At 37.4% G+C, this 23450-nt stretch overlaps 1 protein-coding gene across 15 annotated transcripts in view; it reads right to left on the bottom strand.

Moving 5' to 3' along the window:
* Window positions 1-23450, bottom strand: part of LOC126272912 (ABC transporter F family member 4) — a 202419-nt gene that overhangs the window by 128939 nt on the left and 50030 nt on the right. For 4 of the 15 annotated variants that reach the window (XM_049976177.1, XM_049976192.1, XM_049976180.1 and 1 more), the window contains 3 exons: window positions 20731-20923; window positions 20598-20618; window positions 15535-15674 (listed from right to left, as the gene is read on the bottom strand). In XM_049976177.1, the coding sequence (XP_049832134.1) occupies window positions 15535-15674; window positions 20598-20618; window positions 20731-20923 (354 nt within the window). Of the gene's footprint in view, window positions 1-14928; window positions 15030-15534; window positions 15675-20597; window positions 20619-20730; window positions 20924-23450 lie in introns of all 15 variants that reach the window. The other 11 variants (XM_049976182.1, XM_049976179.1, XM_049976190.1 and 8 more) reach the window with 3 other exon arrangements.

The raw sequence follows: 23450 nt of genomic DNA, 5'->3' as shown, positions 1-23450 counted from the left end.
CGTAGGCAGAGATACGTTCTGTGAGGGCTTGGTAACCAGCTACAATGGGGCGGCCAGGATGTTTGGGTTTGTGAATTTTAGGAAGTAGGTAGAAGGTAGGAGTGCGAGGTGTCGGTGGGGTGAGGAGTTTGATGGAGTCAGGTGAAAGGTTTTGTAGGGGACCTAAGGTTCTGAGGATTCCTTGAAGCTCCGCCTGGACATCAGGAATGGGATTACCTCGGCAAACTTTGTATGTAGAGTTGTCTGAAAGCTGACGCAGTCCCTCAGCCACATACTCCCGACGATCAAGTACCACGGTCGTGGAACCCTTGTCAGCCGGAAGAATGATGATGGATTGGTCACACTTGGTGTGAATAAAGAGCTAGCTGAGTTTCACAAGAACAATGTTTTCTAAATCTGTGTTGACTGTGTGTCAATAGACCATTTTCTTCGATGTAATTCATAATGTTTTGAAACAATATATGTTCCAAAATCCTGCTGCATTTCGAGATTAATGATATGGGCCTGTAATTTAGTGGATTACTCCTACTACCTTTCTTGAATATTGGTGTGACTTGTGCAACTTTCCAGTGTTTGGGTATGGATCTTTTGTCGAGCAAACAGTTGTATATGATTGTTAAATATGGGGCTATTGTATCTGCATACTCTGAAAGGAACCTAACTGGGATACAGTCTGGACTGGAATACTTCTTTTTTTTTTTTTTTTTTTTTTTTTTTGTTAAATGATTTAAGTTGCTTCACTACTCTGAGAACATCTACTACTATAGTTTCATCCATTCACAACAGCAGCTGTTATGTTCACCAATGCTTCTTTCAAAATATTCTAGAAATAGACAACAGAAGGCACCACCAGTTGAAGGGCAGGTCGTGAGATGTTTGTACATTGTTCTCATATGAAATGAGCCCAGTTTTCAAGTGACAGGTGGCTTGTGTGTCAAGAAAATTGCAGTCTGACCTATACTTGGCACAGTCTTTTTAAAACAAAGTTGCAGCCTGAGCTATGCTCAGATTTGGTTTCCAAAGCATTAAACTCATTACAGCACTATGTTTCAAGTATATATTGCAAGCTACATCTCACAAGAAATGGGAAAGAGGAGGGAGTTAACAAATGGATCAGAATGGCAGAAGGCAAAAAAAAAAGTCGGAATATAAAATTGAGAACTGGTAACACAAAACCTAACATCTAAATTCAACTAAAACTCATAAAAATAATCGAACAATGAGGAAAGATGATATTCATAAATTTATGATGACAAAAGCTGGATTTGAACTCAGTCAGAACACAACCTAACTTTGAAATCTAGTTTCATTTGTGACTAAGAATGACAGAATATCAGTATGCCTGAAAGAAAACACTTAGGTTTTCTGTTTTGGCCAATATACAATTTTTACCTACAACTTTAACCTACATTAAATGTTCACTGGAAGTAAAATAGTATATTCTAATCCAATCAAACATATGTTTCCTGGAGAGGGGCAGCAGCCTTTACAGTAGTTGCAGGGGGAGCAGTCCAGGTGATTGACTGATCTGGCCTTGTAACATCAACCAAAATGGTCTTACTGTGCTGGTACTGCGAATGGCTGAAAGTGAGGGGAAACTACAGCCGTAGTTTTTCCCAATGGCATGTAGCTTTACTGTAGGGTTAAATGATGATGGCATCCTCTTGGATAAAACATTCCTGAGGTAAAATACTCCTCCATTCAGATCTCCAGGCGGGGACAACTCAGGAGGATGTTGTCATCAGGAGAAACGAAACTGGCGTTCTGCGGATTTGAGTGTGAAATGTCAGATCCCTTAATTGGGCACGTAGGTTAGAAAATTTAAAAAGGGAAATGGATAGGTTAAACTTAGATATAGTGGGAATTAGTGAAGTTCAGTGGCAGGAGGAACAAGACTTCTCGTCAGGTGAATACAGGAGTACAAATACAAAATCAAATAATGGTAATGCAGGAGTGGGTTTAATAATGAATAATATATATATATATATATATATATATATATATATATATATATATATATATATATATATATATATATATATATATATATATATATATATATTAAAAAAAATAGGAATGCGGATAAGCTACTATGAACAGATTATTGTATCCAATTTAGACACAAAAACAATGCCTACCACAGTATAACAAGTTTATAAGACAACTAGCTCAAAATATGATGAAGAGATTGAAGACATGATGTTATTCTATTATGGAGAGGAATTATAATCAAGTCATAACAATTAAATATATATTTCCAGAAGGATGTCAAACTGTGAATGTAAAAAAAGTTACAGGATGATTTGCCTCTCACAGCAAATATGATGTGTCAACTTTGCATTTCTGCACGCTAAAGCATTTCTTCTGCTAATTCTGAGTAAGCGACAGAATAAATACCTTAAAATTGAAGTTTTGTGCCATATTTAAAGCATGATAGAAGTTATGCCCTGAAAACTTCAACTGTTAGGTGGTGGTTTATAATTTTGGTCCTCACACTTGTTACTTTCACGTTCAATAAATGGTTTTGTTGGTCAATAAATGGTTTTGTTGGCATCCACTTTCACATGTTCTTTATCTATACATTCCTAAAAAGGTCAGTGATTATTGCTAGTGCACTAAAATTGAGAAGCTGGGGTAACAGTTGATTCCCCAATAGTAACTCTCAGGCACATTGTACCTTAACTCAGGAACCTCACAGTTGCACTGGAAGTAGGTTTAATAAAGTAATCTACCTTTGAAACCTACAAATTAATCTTCTGCCAACAAAATATATTCCTCCTCTTTAAAATAATACTTTTTTATGTATCTGCCGTCTGCTTCACATCTCCTGTGCAGCAAGGTACATAAATTTAAGTATTATCTGTGTTTTTCTTACTGGTCACTTCTTTTTCCATGTGTTTTTGCTTTTAGTAAGCTTTAATTTTCGAGTACTAGTAATAGGTTCCATAGATTTCGTGTTTGTTTTGAATACAGTCCAGAGACAGTTAGTGCTTATTTTCATTGTTTCCAACTAGAAGTGTCTAGTAACCACAGTTAAGTCAGCTATCAGCTGCTTTTAGTGAATTAGCAGTCTAGTTAAAAGTTGCTTGCTTAAATCTCTGCAGTAAATTGTTGATTTCTTAGGATGGATAGGTTGTGTAACTGCTGTGTACGGACGCAGGAGGAGCTGGCCACTGTTCGCGAACAGCTGAACATGTTGATGGCCACGGTCAGCTGTCTACGGCTACTGCCTCGGGGTGTAGCGGCAGTGGGGAGTCTGGTGCGTCGCATGGTACACCCCAGGTGTTACATGCTTCACCTACAGTCCCTGCTGTCAAGACATCTTCGCGGGTACGGGGCACAGTTGGGCCACCCTCTCCCCAAGGGGAGTGGCGAGTTCAACGGCATTCGTGTCGCACGAGGCGGAGGGTCAATGTGGAGGCTGGTTGTATGGCATCACAGACTCGCTCTGCCTGTGAGTGGACATGTGGCTGCTCCTTCAGAGAGGTCCGAGCAGGCACAAGGGGGGAGGGGTTTATTAGTGAGTGGGAGGTACAATGTTAGGTGGGTGATGGAGCCCCTTGGTGAAAAAGCGGAAAGGTTGGGGAAGAAGGCTAGTGTTCACTCTGTGTGCTTGCTGGGAGGTCTCATCCGAGATGTGGAGGAGACCCTGCCGGCGGCGATAGAGAGCACTGCATGCACCTGACTGCAAATTGTTGCTCATGTCGGCACCAAAGACTCCTGCCGTCTGGTTTCAGAGGTTATCCTCAGTTCACACAGGCGGTTGGCAGGAATCAAACAGTATACTGCTCCCTCCTAAGAGTATCTCACGAAGAGACCACGAAGATAAAATCGGAGAGATTAGAGCCCACACAGAGGTATACCGGCAATTTTTCTTTCCACAAACAATACAAGACTGGAATAGAAGGGAGAACTAATAGAGGTACTCAAGGTACCCTCCGCCACACACTGTCCTGTGGCTTGCGGAGTATGGATGTAGATGTAGATATAGATGTAGAAATTATCATATGCAAAAATTTTTCGAATCACAGATGATAGTCTATATCTTGTTGCCAATATGAACTTGCATTTCACAAACAACACATTTGTGCCAGAACAAAGTTTTCACTCTACAGCAAAGACTGCTGATACACCACTTCCTGGCAGATTAAAACAGTATGCACAACTGTGACTATAACCAGGGACCTTTGGCTTTCACAATCAAGTCCTCTACCAACTGAACTATCCAAGTATGACTCATGGCCCATCCTCATAGCTTTCTTTCTGCTAGTAACTCATCTCCCGAGCTTCACAGGAGTTTTTCTGCAAAACTTGGAGAAATAGCACTCCTTTAAGAAAGGCTATTGTGAGGACATGGCTCAGCCACAGTCTGGGGGATGTTTCCAGAACAATATTTTTGCTCTGCAGCACAGACTGCATTGATATGAAACTTTCTGACAAACTATAACTTTGTGCTGAACTAAGATTCCAACCTGAGATCTTTGCGTTTCATGGACAAGTGCTCTATGTCCCAGGTTTGAAACATGTTCTAGCACATAGTTTCAATGTGCCAGACAGTTTTACACATTTGTGGTTTGCAAACACATTCCTAAATAGAAAATATTATCACTATAACTTATGCTCAAATACTTGTGTTCAGTACTACTATCATGCTATTTTAATATACTAACTGTGAATTTCAACAAATGCTTACTCAGACAAATTCATGCATAAGCTGCAGCAAATTCAGTGGGAACATATCGTGCGATTATAACAATTGTGCATAACTGGTGATTTGCACACAGTTCACAGACAACAAACCAATAAACATTTTCTATGTTGCAAGAAGAAGTGCTTCATTCACTAATGCAAACAAACTAATCTGGTAAAACTACTGACTGTAAGTGCAAGTAACTTATTACTGACTAAAAGGAATTGATCATCATCACCTCCTACAGGACTGCAAATAATACCATCACATAAAAGGAAAATCTAAGTACACTAACAAACACATTGTTATATCACAAGGCTACTGAAAGTTTTTATGCTACAGGATCAAAACCGTACTCTAGACGTCAGGTGTCTGAATATGATGGTATATTACAAGTTGAAGGAATCAGTTAAGGTTTATGAATGCAGTTGTAATTGCAAAAGTTTAAACAGTAAGACCTCAGGTTACTGTGTGTGTGTGTGTGTGTGTGTGTGTGTGTGTGTGTGTGTGTGTGTGGGTGTGTGTGTGTGGGTGGGTGGGTGGGTGGGTACGTGCATGCATGTCAATTCACTACTAAAACTATAATACAGTCTCAATATTTGCAGCCTTGAACAGACTGAATGCAAAGAAAGTCATACATAATAGAAAAGCATGCGAGAGACGATTATCAGAAAATTTTCCCTTACATTATACTAATGTAATTGTATGATGTGTTGTATTACTCTGGTATTAACGAAATATTATTGATTCATTTAAAAGAGTAACCTTTTATAAAGATAAGAAATAATATTATCCATGAAATATTGTATTTTGTTAATATTCTGCAGCTGATTAGAGATCAAAAATTCTTTAATCATTAAATATTTTGTACTTGGGTTCTGCATCATAAAGTTGGGTGTTGCAATGAGATGAAGAAATTACATAAGTATAAAACACATTGTTTCTTTGGAAATGTATACCAGTTTTCAAGAAAGTTATTCTCTTGTTGTAGTTAGTGAATAGAGCATGTAACAATCACAACACCTTTTAGAAAAATGAACAACAGGGTGAAACATAGATATATATATTTTACAGAAATTTGAGAAAAACTTTTTACATTGTTTTCAAATAGGAATAACTGTTACACACTCTTAAAAACACTCAGATTTTTTACAGCCATGACAAGTAATGATGACAGTGGAGTGCCATAGAACTACTTTCATTCTAAGAGTAAATGAAAAAAGCAACTTTTATAATCTTATACAATATATATTATACTGCTCTCACAAAAAGGAATATGTAGGAATACAAAGAAAAAGGCGGAATGGACACTGCACCTAAATTATCTCCATTATATAATGTTGTTCTTCTGGTTATACATAACAGGCATAAGATGTGTTTTGTTGAGGCTGTACATTTTAGCAATTTTCACCGTAATAAACTCAGGCTGCAGTGTTCTTCTTTGGAATACCAGTGAAGAAGTGTGCACAAAATCAGCTAAGTGAAAAATCATGCAATATGCACATTTATTTATATACAAAAGCAAAATTCAGAATTTTTCTTTGTATGAGACCACGTGTACAAGAACTGTGTGCCAATTCAGAGTTCTGGATTCACTTATTTTACTGATCATGTCGCTTCTGCATTATTTTATATTGATTGTATCAACATCCATTTGTATTGTGATACATTGTGAAATGCTTAATATTTGCGAGTGTCGCAATAAACACGTACTGCTATTGTCAATAATAGGCTAGAACTTAATTTTGTTCTTTTAAAATTTTTGAGAACAGAGGCCTATCCTCATTCAAAACAATTGTTCTCTAATTTCATTGCACAATTATGTGAAAAACAGGTTATTTTTGAGAATTTTCAGTTTGAGATGTGTAATTTATTTCATAGCAGATCAGCAATTGTGGTTCACAGTTCTAGCAAGAATACATCACCCCTGTATTCATTGTATACCAACACAAATAAAGGTATATTTTTGAGAATTTTCAGATGCTATCATTGTTCTTTGCATGATCAATGAGTAATTTGTAGTAAATCAGCATTTGATTTAGTTACTGTTGCAGATAGTCTAACTAACATAATGTGTTACATCTAGTTTCCCTTAAAGAGAAGTAGCCACACAAGTTATCTGCATCTATCATAAATAACTCTATATTTAAGTTTGAGAACAACTATATCAACCTCAAAGGAAACTAGTAATTTTTACCACAGGTTTTTTTATTGCCTTAATAGAAATCTTATTTTGTTATTACCTTCTTTTTAGCTCTACTGATTAAAAGATAAGTCTGCGGGCTTAATTTAAAGTTATTTGTTCACTGCCTTGTAATACAATACACCAGCCAAAATGCAGTCCCACTAAGAATGCTGTTCTCAAACATGGGATTAATTGGTTGAAATTCGTAAGAAGCTGGAAACGATTGGCAGTTGCTGCAAGTCAGTGTGTTGGAAGAGCTCCTGGCAGTTGTGTACCTGTGATACCCATACCACAGATACCTCAAGTACTATCCTCTCCTCTGGATCCTGTCACCTCTGCAGAAAGTACAGGATCTATCATTACTCATCCACCTGACTGCGAGTGGCGTGTCAATGGTAGATCTAGGTGTCCTGTACAGGGTGCATGGAGACCAGGAAGGACTCAAGGTACTGTACCAATCCCGGTAACCAACAAGTTTGAGGTGCTCTCTCTCTTTCTCTGAAACTGAAACTTAGGCAGTGGGACTCACTTCCAACTGTTTTGAGGAAACCTGTTTTGTCCAGTGTCAAGAGAAGGCAAACATAAAAGGGTAGGTGTAAAAATAATGTTCAACAGTAAAGGCTTAAAAAAATATAGACCTACAACATATGATGGCACAGATATGCTTACCATTTATCCAGTACAAATTGAGGCATGTTCAGAAAGTACATGTACACTAACCGTAACAAGTTGTGGCCTTTTGTTTTTTGAGGGTTGGCAACACAGAGTAGTAGAAGTGGATCCCCTGACCAGAACAAACATCACAAGAACATGGTAGTACACAAACTCTAGTTATAGTGTCCAGCTGCACAAAAGATGTAGGTAAAAATTCCCACCATGTGTGAGCCACATGCTGTGACCCACTTCCTAATCATGGAAAGAATAGCACTTAATGAAATTTTTTATGAATCAAAATGGTTTGTGGCAAAGATGTTATGAACAGAATGAGTGTGTTAACATGGTGTAGAGAGTTTAGTGGAGGCAGAACAAATGTTCATGATGAACAGAGGGTTAGAAGACCTACTATTTTGACTTGAGTTGGTGCAAAAAATGGATGAAATTTCTGCAATGTTCACACAACTCTCTGAAACTCTTTTATATGAGACACTCACAGAAATGTTGGAATATTGGAAACAGTGTGCAAGATGGGTCGCAAAATACCTGACAGAGGAGCACAAGAAGAATAAAGTCAATAGTGCATGCCAGTTTCTTGAGCAAATTAAATTGGAAGGTGAGGATTTTCTGAGCTCTATTGTGACTCATTACATGCCTGAGGCATCACACCAATTCTCCATCTGCCAAAAAATTCAAAACCATAGTTCTGATCAAAAAAATCATGGCCTATGTGTTTTGAGGCTGGAAAGGCATCATTTTGGTTGAATTTTTGCATCAGGGGGAAAACATCAATGCACAACTATATTGTGAGACCCTGAAACATCTTAAAAGGAGTATTCAAAACAAAATGAGGGATATGCTGACAAGAGGAGTGCACTTGTTGCAAGGCAATGCCCATCTTCACATAGCCTTTTAGCCACCAATGCGTCCTAGGATGTTTTGAACCACCCACCATGTTCCCTTGACTTGGCACCTGCAGATTATCATCCTTTTCTTCTCCCTGAAGGCACACAAGAATAAATTTTCAATCGATGAGAGGTTCTGAAGTGGGGGAAGGATCTGACGGGAGAATTCTTTGAGGAGGTCATAAAGAAGCTTGTGCCACAGCTCATCACATGTACTGAATGGGATTGCAATTATGTGCAAAAATAGTCAACAAGTATACCCACAATATCCTGTAATTTTTCAAGTACAATTTTTCTAAAAAGAATGTAAAAATCTTGTACACCTACCTTCTGAACATGCCCTGTACTAAAAATTTTAAATTTTTTAGGCAGCATCACTACTGGAATATGTAATGGTTGGCAAAAAAACATATTTTCTTTAGAAAACAATCAAAATCATCTCTTACAGTGCTACATAATATTTTCATCTTGATGACTTGATTCAGTTAAAACTATTAACAAGTAACAAGGCTTAATTACATGTAAGTATATAAGCAGACCAATTCTTATCTTCAGGAGGTGCAACTCCAACAAAGCCAATAGATGCACACATAAATAAATAAATAAATAAATAAATAACAGCACAGCTAACTTTCACAGCCAAAGAACATTTCCTCAGAGGAGAAAAGAGAACTAGCTGACAGAGTGGGAGGTGCAGAGAATCTGAGTGATCTGTCCCTCTTGTCTCCCTTCTTTCTCAACTGTTTCCCTATTCTCCCCTGTAGAAGGAACAAATTGTTCTAAAATTTGGTACCTTTTTATGATCTGTGAGTTTATACCACATGTGCCTGGAATTCCACCTCATGAATTCAATTACTGGCCAGTCCCTCTGACTATTTGTGAATTTCACAAATTTCTTATAGAATTTTCCTTTTCATATGAAGGAAAGGTTTGGACAGTTTTCTAACATTAAGTTTGACTATGAAACTGTATGCATTAACTTGGTATCATGTAAAACATATATAATGACCATCATAACTTTAACATTACCAATATTTCTGATTGAAACTCATACACCATAGAATATGTTCACGAGTACATTCTAATCTGAGGTATCTGCTGCACAAGGTAATGATAAGTAAGCATTATCGATCATTACAAATTAGGAACAACAGGTGTGATAGTGTGACCACACTGTGGTATCATTAATGAAACTGGTTGCTACAGATTTCACATTCTCTCAAAGTTAACCAATACATTACATAAAATCTTACTGCAGGATGTGGAGGCACCACAAAAATACGGAACTAGTGCCACTGAATAATAAGTTGTAAGTACAATTGTTTTCCTATATTCTTATTAGTAAAATATATGATACAAATTTCATAGTACTCTGATCCCTTATTTTTGGTACTGCAATTTTTCCATTTAGTAGTGTATGTAAAACAGTAATCACTAGGGACCAGAATAAATAACTTCTCTTTTTTTGGCAAAATTAACACTTAAATTTTTGTTTGTTTGTAAATGATTAGACATACAAATTTAAGGATGAAGCCTTTTGATATTTATATTCAGTAAATAAAGATTTTCCAAACTATACCTCATAAAACAGTTCATCTGCGTTCAACTGACTAGAAAATAGCATTTATTAGGTAATTTCAAATCAAAATCCAGTTACAATGGTTGAGGTTCACTTTGGCTCTGGAGAGTATACAATAACTTTATGGCACACATCCCAACTGAATCGGTGCATGCATCCAGGCAGGAGGGATTGCAATGTTATACAAGTAAGTGGGCTCATATTGCCAAGTTCTTTGTAAATTTGGCTCGAATTTGTAATCACTGAAGTAACATCGTACAACCATACAACTTATGAAGTTTCATTTTGTTTACAGTGCCCCTACTGGGTGTTTCATTTCTTTTGTTAGGCTGCATATACTAGTTTAAAATTTAGCAATTACTGCTTGAATTATACGTATATTTTATGACCTCTAGTGCTGATAGGACAAACCAAACTGGAAATTATTTTATTTAACATAAACTGTTTTTATTTCCAGATAATTTGAACAGTGGGATAAAAATGGTTACTAATGAAATATCAGAAGGAAAGAAAAACAAATAGGACGCACATAAGCAAACAACATTTACTACAATGAAATTTTCACTCTTCAGTGGAATGTGCACTGATATGAAACCTCCTGGCAGATTGTGTCGGACCAAGACTCGAACTCAGGACCTTTGCCTTTTGCGGGCAAGTGCTCTACCATCTGAGCTGTCCAAACGACTCACGAGCCATCCTCATAGCCTTAATTCTGCCAGGATCTTATCTCCTAGTTCCCAAACCTCACAGAAGCTCTCCTGAAAATCTTGCAGGACTAGCACTCCTGGAAGAAAGGATACTGTGGAGAAACAAAATTCTGGAAACTTCCGCCAGGCTGTGGCAAAGCCATCTCTCTGCAATATCGTTTGTTCCAAGAGTGCTAGTTCTGCAAGGTTCACAGGAGAGCTTCTGTGAAGTTTGGAAGGTAGGAGACAAGGTACTGGCAGAATTAAGACTGTGAGGATTGGTTGTGAATCGTACTAGGGTAGCTCAGATGGCCCGCGAAAGGCATAGATCCCGAGTTTGAGTCACGGTCACGCACACAGTTTTAATCTGCCAGGACGTTTCAACATTTACTATTTAGCACATCATAACGAAACTTCACACAACAGATTTGTGGTTAATATACAGAAACACACTCAACCTGTGATATCTACTTAAGATGAAATACAGAAGAAAGCAATTCTAAATTTTCAAACAATATGAGCACATCTATGGAACAGGTATCTTGGGTACTACCAATTGTGAGTAATTTATTGTAACACATAATATGAAATCAAAACTGTGATCATACTTTGGAAACTTCTGCATTATATTCACAAGAGAGGATTCTAAATGTAAATTACAGTTCTGTGTTTGCATTACATTCTGATGATCCAAACTGTAAATTACAGATTTGATGAATGTAAAATAAGTGGAACTCTTTTCACATCCTTGGAGAGCCTATGTAGTCAGAAAATGGTTCTACATTCACTTGTGATTAGAGATATGTCACTTTATGGGTCATGTACAAAATATTTTAATATTACCTTTCTTAAAGAAAACTACGGACATTCAATATTACCACTATTTACAACACACTGATATTGTGTTAAAACTCTATACATGAATTACTATGTTGAATTGTTCTATCAGCAGATGAAGCACACGGTTATCTTGCTTTAGGTAAGAAACTATCGTGTTACAATTGTCCCACAATTTCAAATCAGACTACAATGTCAGGAAGCAGGTAGTGTGCATTGGATGTAGTATTTTTGGGTTGTCACATGGGACATGCTAACACATTTTAGCATATGAACTGAAATAACTATTGCCATAGTAAATTCTGTGCTTTCTGGGGGATAAAGTGAATAAAGGAAATTTCAAAGCAACATTATGTAATTGTTGTTAAAAATCATAGAACAATCCACAAAGAATTAAAGTTTGTGTTTTCGAATTGTTCTATTATGATGCTTGGAGGAAACTAGTGGAAAAAATTTGGTACAAACAGAAAGAGGGGTGAAGGATTAAGACAGTTTGCTTCATAATGAGAATGTTCATCCACTCCTACCCTGTTCATCTGACCATGGCTCTAGCCATCTTTATTTTCCCCATGAAATGGAATTCCATTTTACTCTCACTGTGATTGCAACAGTAATCTAACATGTCAGTGGCCTTCCAATCTACATCTACATCTACATCCGTACTCCGCAAGCCACCTGACGGTGTGTGGCGGAGGGTACCCTGAGTACCTCTATCGGTTCTCCCTTCTATTCCAGTCTCGTATTGTACGTGGAAAGAAGGATTGTCGGTATGCTTCTGTGTGGGCTCTAATCTCTCTGATTTTATCCTCATGGTCTCTTCGCGAGATATACGTAGGAGGGAGCAATATACTGCTTGACTCTTCGGTGAAGGTATGTTCTCGAAACTTCAACAAAAGCCCGTACCGAGCTACTGAGCGTCTCTCCTGCAGAGTCTTCCACTGGAGTTTATCTATCATCTCCGTAACGCTTTCGCAATTACTAAATGATCCTGTAACGAAGCGCGCTGCTCTCCGTTGGATCTTCTCTATCTCTTCTATCAACCCTACCTGGTGCGGATCCCACACTGCTGAGCAGTATTCAAGCATTGGGCGAACAAGCGTACTGTAACCTACTTCCTTTGTTGTCGGATTGCATTTCCTTAGGATTCTTCCAATGAATCTCAGTCTGGCATCTGCTTTACCGACGATCAACTTTATATGATCATTCCATTTTAAATCACTCCTAATGCGTACTCCCAGATAATTTATGGAATTAACTGCTTCCAGTTGCTGACCTGCTATTTTGTAGCTAAATGATAAGGGACCTATCTTTCTATGTATTCGCATCACATTACACTTCGCTACATTGAGATTCAATTGCCATTCCGTGCACCATGCGTCAATTCGCTGCAGATCCTCCAGCATTTCAGTACAATTTTTCATTGTTGCAACCTCTCGATACACCACAGCATCATCTGCAAAAAGCCTCAGTGAACTTCCGATGTCATCCACCAGGTCATTTATGTATATTGTGAATAGCAATGGTCCTATGACACTCCCCTGCGGCACACCTGAAATCACTCTTACTTCGGAAGACTTCTCTCCATTGAGAATGACGTGCTGCGTTCTGTTATCTAGGAACTCCTCAATCCAATCACACAATTGATCTGATAGTCCGTATGCTCTTACTTTGTTCATTAAACGACTATGGGGAACTGTGTCAAACGCCTTGCGGAAGTCAAGAAACACGGCATCTACCTGTGAACCCGTGTCTAAGGCCCTCTGAGTCTCGTGGACGAATAGCGCGAGCTGGGTTTCACACGATCGTCTTTTTCGAAACCCATGCTGATTCCTACAGAGTAGATTTCTAGTCTCCAGAAAAGACATTATACTCGAACATAATACGTGTTCCAAAATTCTACAACTGATCGACGTTAGAGATATAGGTCTATAGTTCTGCACATCTGTTCGACGTCCCTTCTTGAGAACGGGGATGACTTGTGCCCTTTTCCAATCCTTTGGAACGCTTCGCTCTTCTAGAGACCTACGGTACACCGCTGCAAGAAGGGGGGCAAGTTCCTTCGCGTACTCTGTGTAAAATCGAACTGGTATCCCATCAGGACCAGCGGCCTTTCCTCTTTTGAGCGATTTTAATTGTTTCTCTATCCCTCTGTCGTCTACTTCGATATCTACCATTTTGTCAACTGTGCGACAATCTAGAGAAGGAAGCACAGTGCAGTCTTCCTCTGTGAAACAGCTTTGGAAGAAGACATTTAGTAATTCGGCCTTTAGTCTGTCATCCTCTGTTTCAGTACCATTTTGGTCACAGAGTGTCTGGACATTTTGTTTTGATCCACCTACCGCTTTGACATAGGACCAAAATTTCTTAGGATTTTCTGCCAAGTCAGTACATAGAACGTTACTTTCGAATTCATTGAAAGCCTCTCGCATAGCCCTCCTCATAATGATTTGTTCAACTCCTAGTACAAGAGACCAGGGGGACTAAGTTGTGGTGACTGGGGAAATTAAAGTATAGCAGCAGATTTCTCTTTTTTAATAAGAGATGCTAAGAAGATGATGGCAGCACTGTGTACACTCAGATACCACCATGAAGAAGATTTAAAAAGCTGATGCACATAAAATTCCAAAGCTCCACTCAATGAGAATGAGAAGTAAGATGAATAATAATGGTCTGAGTCCTAGCTTTAGTTGTTATTGATTTGTCAATTGGTAAGTTGATGAGCAATCATGTTTAGTGTAATGTGTGTGAGATTGAGTGTTTATTCCAAAGTGTTTTTTTGTCAAACTGAGCATAAATCAGAAACAGAAAATTGGACAGTTGTTTTATGGTGGCATGTCCCTGTCTCATAAAGTAAAGAGACTGAAGACAATGTGTGGCTCCAAATGTCTGATATTTCCCCTAATGACAACAGTTGTAAGATCACAGCATTCAATTGACTGCAATTCCAGTTACTAGTAACACATTAGAAAACTTTTGTAAACTAATGACGAAGTCACTTTTCAGAATAAATTATAAATAACTATTATAACAAGAAAAAACACAAGTTTATAAATATAACATTTATTTTTGCAAAAAATTTTATTTTGTTAGGAAAAGTCCTACATCTAAGTAATGACTTGATGAAAGTCACTACATCGTCTCTCAGTTAAACTTCTGCATGATTATATCTGAAATCTGCACATTAATTGTCATTTAATTAACTGGTATACATACATTAAACACATTAAAAGTGTTATCCAGAACTAAAATAATTTCAATAACAAGAGTATGAAAAAAATGTAGTTCTTCATCTCATTATAGCTCACACCCACACTGCTCATTGTTACTTGGTTGTAAAGCTACTTAGCCATGCAGGACACTTGACAAATGCCAACAGTGTCATTACACAGTACCTTCTTTTCTGACAGAGAACTGTTTTGTGTTCCAGCTCGCTTTTCTAGAATCTCTCTTTGAAGATCCACTTCAGCTATTAATCCTGTGATTGCTGTCATAACTACGAAAGAAGTAGGTCAAAAGAGGGTAAATGAGAGATAAATTGCAGCAAAGAAACTTCCAATCATTACTGCCACAAGATTCAGGTCTCAAGAATTCTTGTCTGTGACAGTGGATACAATTAATAATTTCACAAATCTATATTTACAGGGTATGTATCTAAACCACATTACTGATGTTTTGACATTGCTGTTTCTATTTTGCACACCATTTTCAGAAATTTCTTGCTTGATACGTAACAATCTTGCTCTAACTTCATGAGTGATAGCTGTTAATACATTTATTTTCAGCTCTTGATATTCACATCTTTTCTAAGCTGTACAAAATGTGATCATATTCTATTCAAGTATGAAAGTTCATAGTGGTGCACCTACAAACACAAACAGCAATGTTTCCTGGAATTTCTAGCAGTGGACACATTTTCAATGACATGAACTGCAAATGCGATAAAAAATCAAAATGCCATGCAAGCCACCAAGCTGTGGATATGAGCATACTGCCCTAACCTTGGCATGAAATGAACCCAAACACATGCCTGATGAGGAATGCAAGGGAAGAGGAACTGAACCCATCTGAGCTACAATCCTCTCCATGGCTGCTTCTGTCTCCTCAAGCCGCTTGCGCAGGTGATCAATCTCTAGATCCCCTGAAAGACAGACCATAGTAACCTGCCACTGCACCTTTATTCCTAGATGATTTCCAAAACAGGACTATAGTGAAGAGCCAATAATTCTTTACTGTAGGAGTCATACGATGGTGTTTCTCCTTTAATATTACTTTCTTAGACAGGAAACTAAATTTGTGTCATACTTCTTTTGAAACACAATGGCAAAGCATTAACTTTTGCTTAGCATTAAAATTTGTTTAACATCAACTTTCACTTGGATTCTTCAATGGGACATTGGCTTGCCAGCAAAACTCATGCATGCCCTCATAAGAAACAAGAAAGATGGACATCTCACATAACTCAAATGTGGACAGCTTATGGTGAGCTGAAAGAGATCTGAGAATTAATCTACAGGTCCTACAAATTTCCATTTTTAAAACCAAGCCTCCAGTGTTAACATTAAACAGATCAGTACAGCAATTCCATCCAGGTCTCCTCCAGCTTTGGCAACATACAAGTTTATAAGGTTTATGTCAAATACTGGACATAATGCAACTGTTCACTGATTTTGCTGAAGAAGGAATGGGTTAAAAGCTGTTCAGAAGTATAAAACAAATGATTCATATGAGAAATAATAATAGTCACAGGACATTCAGGTAATGTTTATAACACACAGCAAATATGGTAAAAGAGAATATCAACAACTCAGACAGTAAGAAAAAAATAATAATCTAATGTCATTAGCTGCACAGTTTCCTGACCTGAAAAGTTGAGTAGTCTAGCTCACTAACAGTTGGAAATGTCCAACATAATTTTCTATACTAAAACAGATTAATTCTGGACTGGTATGTCAAATATGCAATCTGATTCAGTAATTATACAAACTTAACTAACACATTTATATGCACCCGATAGACTGCTTTTTGTGTATCAAAGTAAATAAGAGTTGTTTTCACACAATAATTTAGAAAGTCACTAAGTTGAACAGAATTACTGGAACATTAACAACATTTTAACTCCATTCTCACTTATCACGTCACTCCAAACTCTCTCATTTCTTTTGTATTTCATATTCACCTGCACTTGAATGATATCTTTGCAGTTTTCACTCTCAACTTTGATACATTGATTGAATATAACAAATTATTATATACTCCGTAGCTAGCTTCAATTCCTACCTTGCACATTGGGGCTATTTATCTTTTCCTTCTGTCAGTTTCACATCAGCCTCTTACCCCCAATAAAGGAATGACCCCCATCCCCCCTCTAAAAAAAAGCAAAAAGTTTCAAAAATCCACCCAGCAGATTGACAACAAGGGTTGGTGTGCCAGCCAGCCTCCCTGACTTCATATGATGTCATATGGCCGAACTAAAGGACTAGAGGACTAATAATGTGAGACGAATTTCAATATTTTGACATGCTGTTCACAGCAAGGTTTAATACTTTTGACGTAGTGAGCTGAAGAGAACACAAGTCAGGATACCATGGGATAAAATTTCTCATCTGGAGGCAATGAAAAACAATCTAAATTTTTCTCAAGCAGATTTAGAACATTGCTGCAAATATTTTACTGTATGTTTTTTATAGCTACCATATTAATACGTCTGGACAGAAATCAGTCAAGGTATAGTTACACACGCCGTGGCAACATAGCTTGCTATTGGTTGAATTTAGTTTGAAATTGGACAATAATAATGGCTGAATGTGTGACAGCTTCCCCTCAATCCAGTGCATATCTTCTCTACAGCAACAGAATATTACATAGTGGGTAAAATACATCAAATACCACTTGCACTGTTCTTTCCATTTGCAAATATGTCACTGAACAAACACAAATGGACCAATCATTGAGAATTAATAGGATATAATTCAAAACTCCCAATTAAATCCACTTTTACAGACACATGAGTGGCCTGTAGATATATGGTGGCAATACATAAAAAACACACCTACTGTCCATTTGATTGGCTGCCATGACTTTCTTATTACCACTACTGGTAGTTTCATACAAATTTTAACCATATGTTCACAGTGGTCTCACAGTTTATTTCTATCAATACAAGTCACACGCACGAGATTTTCTGCTGATCACACTTTGTGATCCAGTTTAACAATCATAAGTAGAAGTTTGTGAATACATCATAATCCTCTTGGCCTCAATTTCTGTTAAACATTACCCCATAACCAACTCCAACCCACCCCAGAACCTCGACTTCACTCATACTGTCAAATCCTCTTCCTCAGTCTCTCCTTCCTATCTTCTGTCATTCCTTCCCATCCCATTCCTCCTCATTTTGTCATCATTGTTGTGTGCTGCATGAACACACCAGTTATGGAGTGTCTTTCAGGGTGTTTAAATTCCTATCCAATGCAACTGATGCCTCTAATTATCACTTTCTCTTCCTCCGAGCCATCATCCATGGTCCCTCCACCCTTCCTCCCATTCTCCACCTCCTTTTGTGCCTCATCCACTCCACCCAGCACGAATCCTCACGCCATTCTACCTGCAGAACTGCAGTCCCACCATTGTGTACTCAGCTAGCACAATGTGTGTGTGTGTGTGTGTGTGTGTGTGTGTGTGTGTGTGTTGTTTTTCTCTAGTTCGAAAAGGGATTCATCTGAAAGCTAGCAAAGTTTTCAGCGGTTTTTATATGCTTGTCAATGATTCAACATCTCTAATATTCGGTGAGTTGTTACTCTTACTCGTTTATTTTTTATTTTTTACAGAACTTTCCATACTACATGAATGTACATTTTTGTTACATTCAAAATATTGTGCAATATTGTTATTTTTGCTTCAAACTTTCAGCTTGTCTTTAATAGTTGCCTTGGCACAGATAAGATTTTCTTTCCCTTTTCATTCTTTGAACTTTTAACACTGTAACCTCATTTCCTTGTTTTCCCAAGTACTTTTGTTACATTATTTGTCCTTTCACCTACATCTGTATAACATGCATTTTTTTAAGATGCTACATTTAATACCTAGTTTAATCTGGTATTCATCCCTGTTCTCATATAAATTCCCAGAATCTACATTTCTGCCTTGTGAATCTGTTTCTTTCTAATTCCGATTTATGATTGCTCTGCATCTAACAATTTTGTGATCAATGTGATGAGACTTCCTGTCACCCACAACGAATTTGTATACAGTAATTTTCAGATTTTAGTTATGTAAATTACAACCCCCCCCCCCCCCCCTTGAGTGTAAATTAGCATTCCCAATTAAGTCATGGTATAAATTCATCAGCATATTAGTAAATAAAGAGTAATTTAACCAACCAAAGACAAATTTAGATACAATCTGATGCCATGCATAAAAATCTGGAAATTTTTTATCATCGCCAAACATGTAGGATTGTGTCAGCACTCACAATTAAAAGTATATTTGTCTTGCTGGTGACCGCAAATTTCTTATAAAAAATACAGATCGTTATAAATTGAAACACAAACTCTTGATACTACAAAGAAAGAGAACTGCTTTAATTTTATACACTTGACATGTAATTTAAGAATAATGAGAGTTCTGTAACTAATATGACACTAAAGGATAAAATTCACCAAATAGCAGAAGCATTGAGGTGTTGGTATGCACACAAAAGAGAATGAAAACTTTTCTAATTTCATTACATGTTTTGTGGATGACAAACTGTGACTTTGATTTAAATTGTTGATTTATCTCTAATATATATGCAACATGGTTGCATATTTGTTACCAGATAAATCACCAAACTTTTCTAGCTTTTGGATGAATCCTATGCATCTGCAGCTACATTGTACCGGCTATAAACACAATCAGCCAGCACAATGTATCGGCCCAGGTGTGGGTATGTGTGTGAGCACACAAGCCGCAAGCACACAGGCATGTGTGTGAGAGGGTGGAGGGGGGGGGGGGGGGGGGGAGATCACCTAAGACTTTGCAATTTGCACAAGAATGTGAATAAATACTGCACCTGTCTAACAGTTTCACTGAAAAGGTCTTACCCTTATAGATAAGGGTAAAAGAACATTACTTGTTCAAGTCATTCTGTCTTTTACACACCCTTTTAGACAGTTGCCTGGCAAGTGGCCACGGGGCTCCCTCTTTACTCACAAACAATGATGTACCAGTTCTGTGATGGATGTTACTTTAGAAATATCTATTATGCATTCATTAATGACCCAATCATTGAAAGTAAACCAACTATGTCCACTTGAAAAATGTGGACATATTCTGAATGGAGATTTCTGTTCTGTGTTCACAGCCAATACATCACTGCAGTAAATCACAGAGTAATGGTTACTCTGTACAGTTTTTTTGTTCTAATGGGTATTTATTTGTCACACAGAGCTCCAGATGTGGTATGCTGCTTACTTCCTGACGAAGACAATAGATTCCGGGAAATGTGCTTCTGAGTCCTTGACAGTCAAATAATACACAACATTGCTAAACTAGATGGACTAATATACATCAACATTACCCCCGAAACACTTCAGTTACCCAGTTGGTCTCCTGATCTGTCAGCAGAATGATTTTATATATGGTAAAACTCTTTTGAATAATACCCAGGGACACTGTGCAGTACCATTGTAAACGTGAAGAAATAAGATAAAATGCTTAGTTAACTGTATCAAATGGAACATTCAATTGGTAAAGCTATGAAACTACAAGAACATAGTGTTTGTCAAACATTCTACATTTTGTGATGTTACATTAACAAGTTACTGTTGCTGAGTGTGTGTGTGTGTGTGTGTGTGTGTGTGTGTGTGTGTGTGTGTGTGAGAGAGAGAGAGAGAGAGAGAGAGAGAGAGAGAGAGAGTATAAAAGTTTTGCTTGATTGTGAGATCTGCAAATATAACAGGACTGAAGGCAGTGAGTCTATCATGACTTACTATCCCCTTATTACAACAATGAGTTGATAAGTATGCAAGTAAAATTTAAGATAAGACTTTAATTAAAGGAACTGAATGTAAATTGTACTCACTTGTATCCCTCTCTTTCCATCCTGATGCATGAGAGAAAAAAAACTTTTCAATTTAATCTCACATACATGTATAGCACATACCACAACAAATGAGTCTGATAAAGAAATATTTGCATGGTAGATAAAAACTCACCAAGTCTAGTTCCATTTTCTTCAGGTGCTTTCCATGCAGGCGCTGGTTCATTATTTATTCGTGGCCTCAATTTTTCTTCACAGTTACCATTTTTAGTTGTGTAATCTTCTGCAAAAACAATCTTACGAAATTCTGGGTCTGGATGAAACTCTCCGTAACCTGAACTGTGTTCACTAGGCTTCTTAAACATAACCTATAAACAGAATTAAAACTATCCATCAACGAGGCATCAAACAACTACCATGATAATATGACAATAGCAATTTTTAAGATTAACTGCTATTCGTGAAACAGATACATAAAAAGTTTTTATGATCCTTAAATCAAGTATTAGCAACTATTAAAATATATGAAAACTATTCCATTCCATAGTGGTGGACTGACCTATGACTGTTTTTACAATCAAATTAAAATATGCTCTGTGCATAATATTACCAAGTAACTTCCTCTTTGATTCCTGTCCCCCATCCATGTTCCAGTACTATTCTTCCTTTTCTTCCTTTTCCTACTACCAAATTCCAACCTCCCATCACAATTAAATTTTTGCCTACCTTAATTATCTGAATATTTTCTCTTATCTCATCACACATTCGTTCAATCTCTTCATCATTAATGAAGCTAGTTGGCATATAATGCGTGGCATATAATATTGTGGTGGGTGTCGACTTCATATCTACCTTTGTTAAGATAATGCATTAAATATATTGTTTATAATAGCTTATCTGCATTCCTAGTTTGTTAATCAATAAGTCTTAATCTTGAATTAAGTGTATTTGATCTCTTTATAACCCAATACTCACCTGACCAGAAGTCCTGTTCTTCCTGCCAGAGAATTTCACTAATTCCTACTATATCTAATTTCAACCGATCCATTTCCCTTTTTAAGTTCTCTAGCATAGCTTCATGATTAAGGGACCTAACACTCCATGCTCTGACCTGTAGAATACAAGTTTGTTTTTCCTGATAATGACACGCTCTGAGTAGTCCCTGCCTGCAGATTTGAGGGGGTGACATTTTAGCTCTGGAATATTTTACCCAAGAGGATGAAATCACCATTTAACAATGCTGTACAGCTGCATGTCCTATGGAAAAATAATGGCTATAGGTTGCTCTTCCTATCACTGTTTACAGTACCAGCACAGCTAAGTCACACTGACCAATGCTGCAAGAATAGATCAATCATCCAGACTGTGACTCCTGTGGCTACTGAAAAGGCTGCTGCCCCTCTTCAGGAACCCTAGGTCGGTCTGATCTCTCCCTCCTTTGATGTTGCACCTATGACAGCACTGTCTGTATCACTGAAACACGCAAACCACTCCATCTCAGCAAGGTCTATCGTTCATAGGAAGACAGCATTCTTAAGAAATCAAAAACACGTTGGATTGCAAAATCAAAACTATCACAAGTAAGGAAAAGAAAACTATACATAATTGACAGGGCAAACAGTGAAGTTAAGGAAGATTTCACGATGTGCTGTGAGATCAAAAACTTCTGTATAATGTCTGAAATCACTAATTCAGGCAATAAAAATAAATATATAAGCAATAACTAAAAGAGAAATTGGAAAATCTGCTAAGGAATTGAGGACTATGCTAATAAAGATAACAGCCATATAATAAATGATAGAAGTCGAATAGCCACCATTTTTAAACATCACTTCATGGGATGTCTCTGAGGATTTGAATGGAGAGTTGAAGGTAATGGAAATTATTATGTCCACAAAAACGAAATGTCGTGAGGCTAGGGCCTGCCTTTGGGTAGACGATCACCTGGTGCAAGTCTTTAGAGTTGATACCACTTCGGCAACCTGTGCGTCAATGGGGATGAGATGACGATGATGAAGACAACAGAACACCCAGTCCCTGAGTGAAGAAAATCTCCGAACCAGCCGGGAATCAAACCCAGGCCCCTTAGCATGGCATTCCGTTGCGCTGACCACTCAGCTGCCGGGGTGGACATTATATGCACAAGAACTACAACATGACTATTTCAAAATAAGATACTTATCATATAACTATACTTCTGAATGATCACTGAACAAAACACTTTTTTTCAAGTCACACATCAGATTACAAAAAATATAAATGATTTTCTGCTGACTGATATTCTCTGTGACTTACCAAAAGTATCTGATTGTGCAATTCATAGTAATCTCATACAGAAGCTAACATATTACAGTATCAGAGATTTTGCTGGTAACTGGTTTTCTTCCACTCTTGTTCTTGCTATATATAAAAGATTTAACAGAGAGATAGAAATAGTTCTCTTAGCTGATGATGCAAGTATTACAACTAATGCTAATGGAGAAACTTCAAAATCTGTAAACATAATTAATTTTTTTTTGAAAAATGGTTCTCTGCAGATAGACTGTCACTGAACTTGGATAACACGACACTACATGCAGCAATTCAATATTGCCCGAGGCCCGACCACACTATTAGAAATAATGCATGAGGGTAAATCAATAGAACAGAATATTTTAAATTCTTAGGTTATATATTGAGAAGAACCTCAGCTGCAAGTCACATGTTACAGATCATCCAGATCATCTTAAACATTATCTGAGTGCTGCCATTTTTTCATTGTAGATAATAACAGATTTAGAAGATAAAGTTCCAAACAACTGACTTAACTTTTCCTATATTTAATTCATTACTATCTTATGGCATCATATTCTGGGGTAACATGGCATGAGGGAAAAAATAAGCTCATTGTACAAA

This window comes from Schistocerca gregaria, chromosome 5, assembly GCF_023897955.1.
Source record: "Schistocerca gregaria isolate iqSchGreg1 chromosome 5, iqSchGreg1.2, whole genome shotgun sequence".
NCBI lineage: Eukaryota > Metazoa > Arthropoda > Insecta > Orthoptera > Acrididae > Schistocerca > Schistocerca gregaria.
Note: the sequence above shows the minus strand (reverse complement) of the source record. Positions and strands in the feature narration are given on the sequence as shown.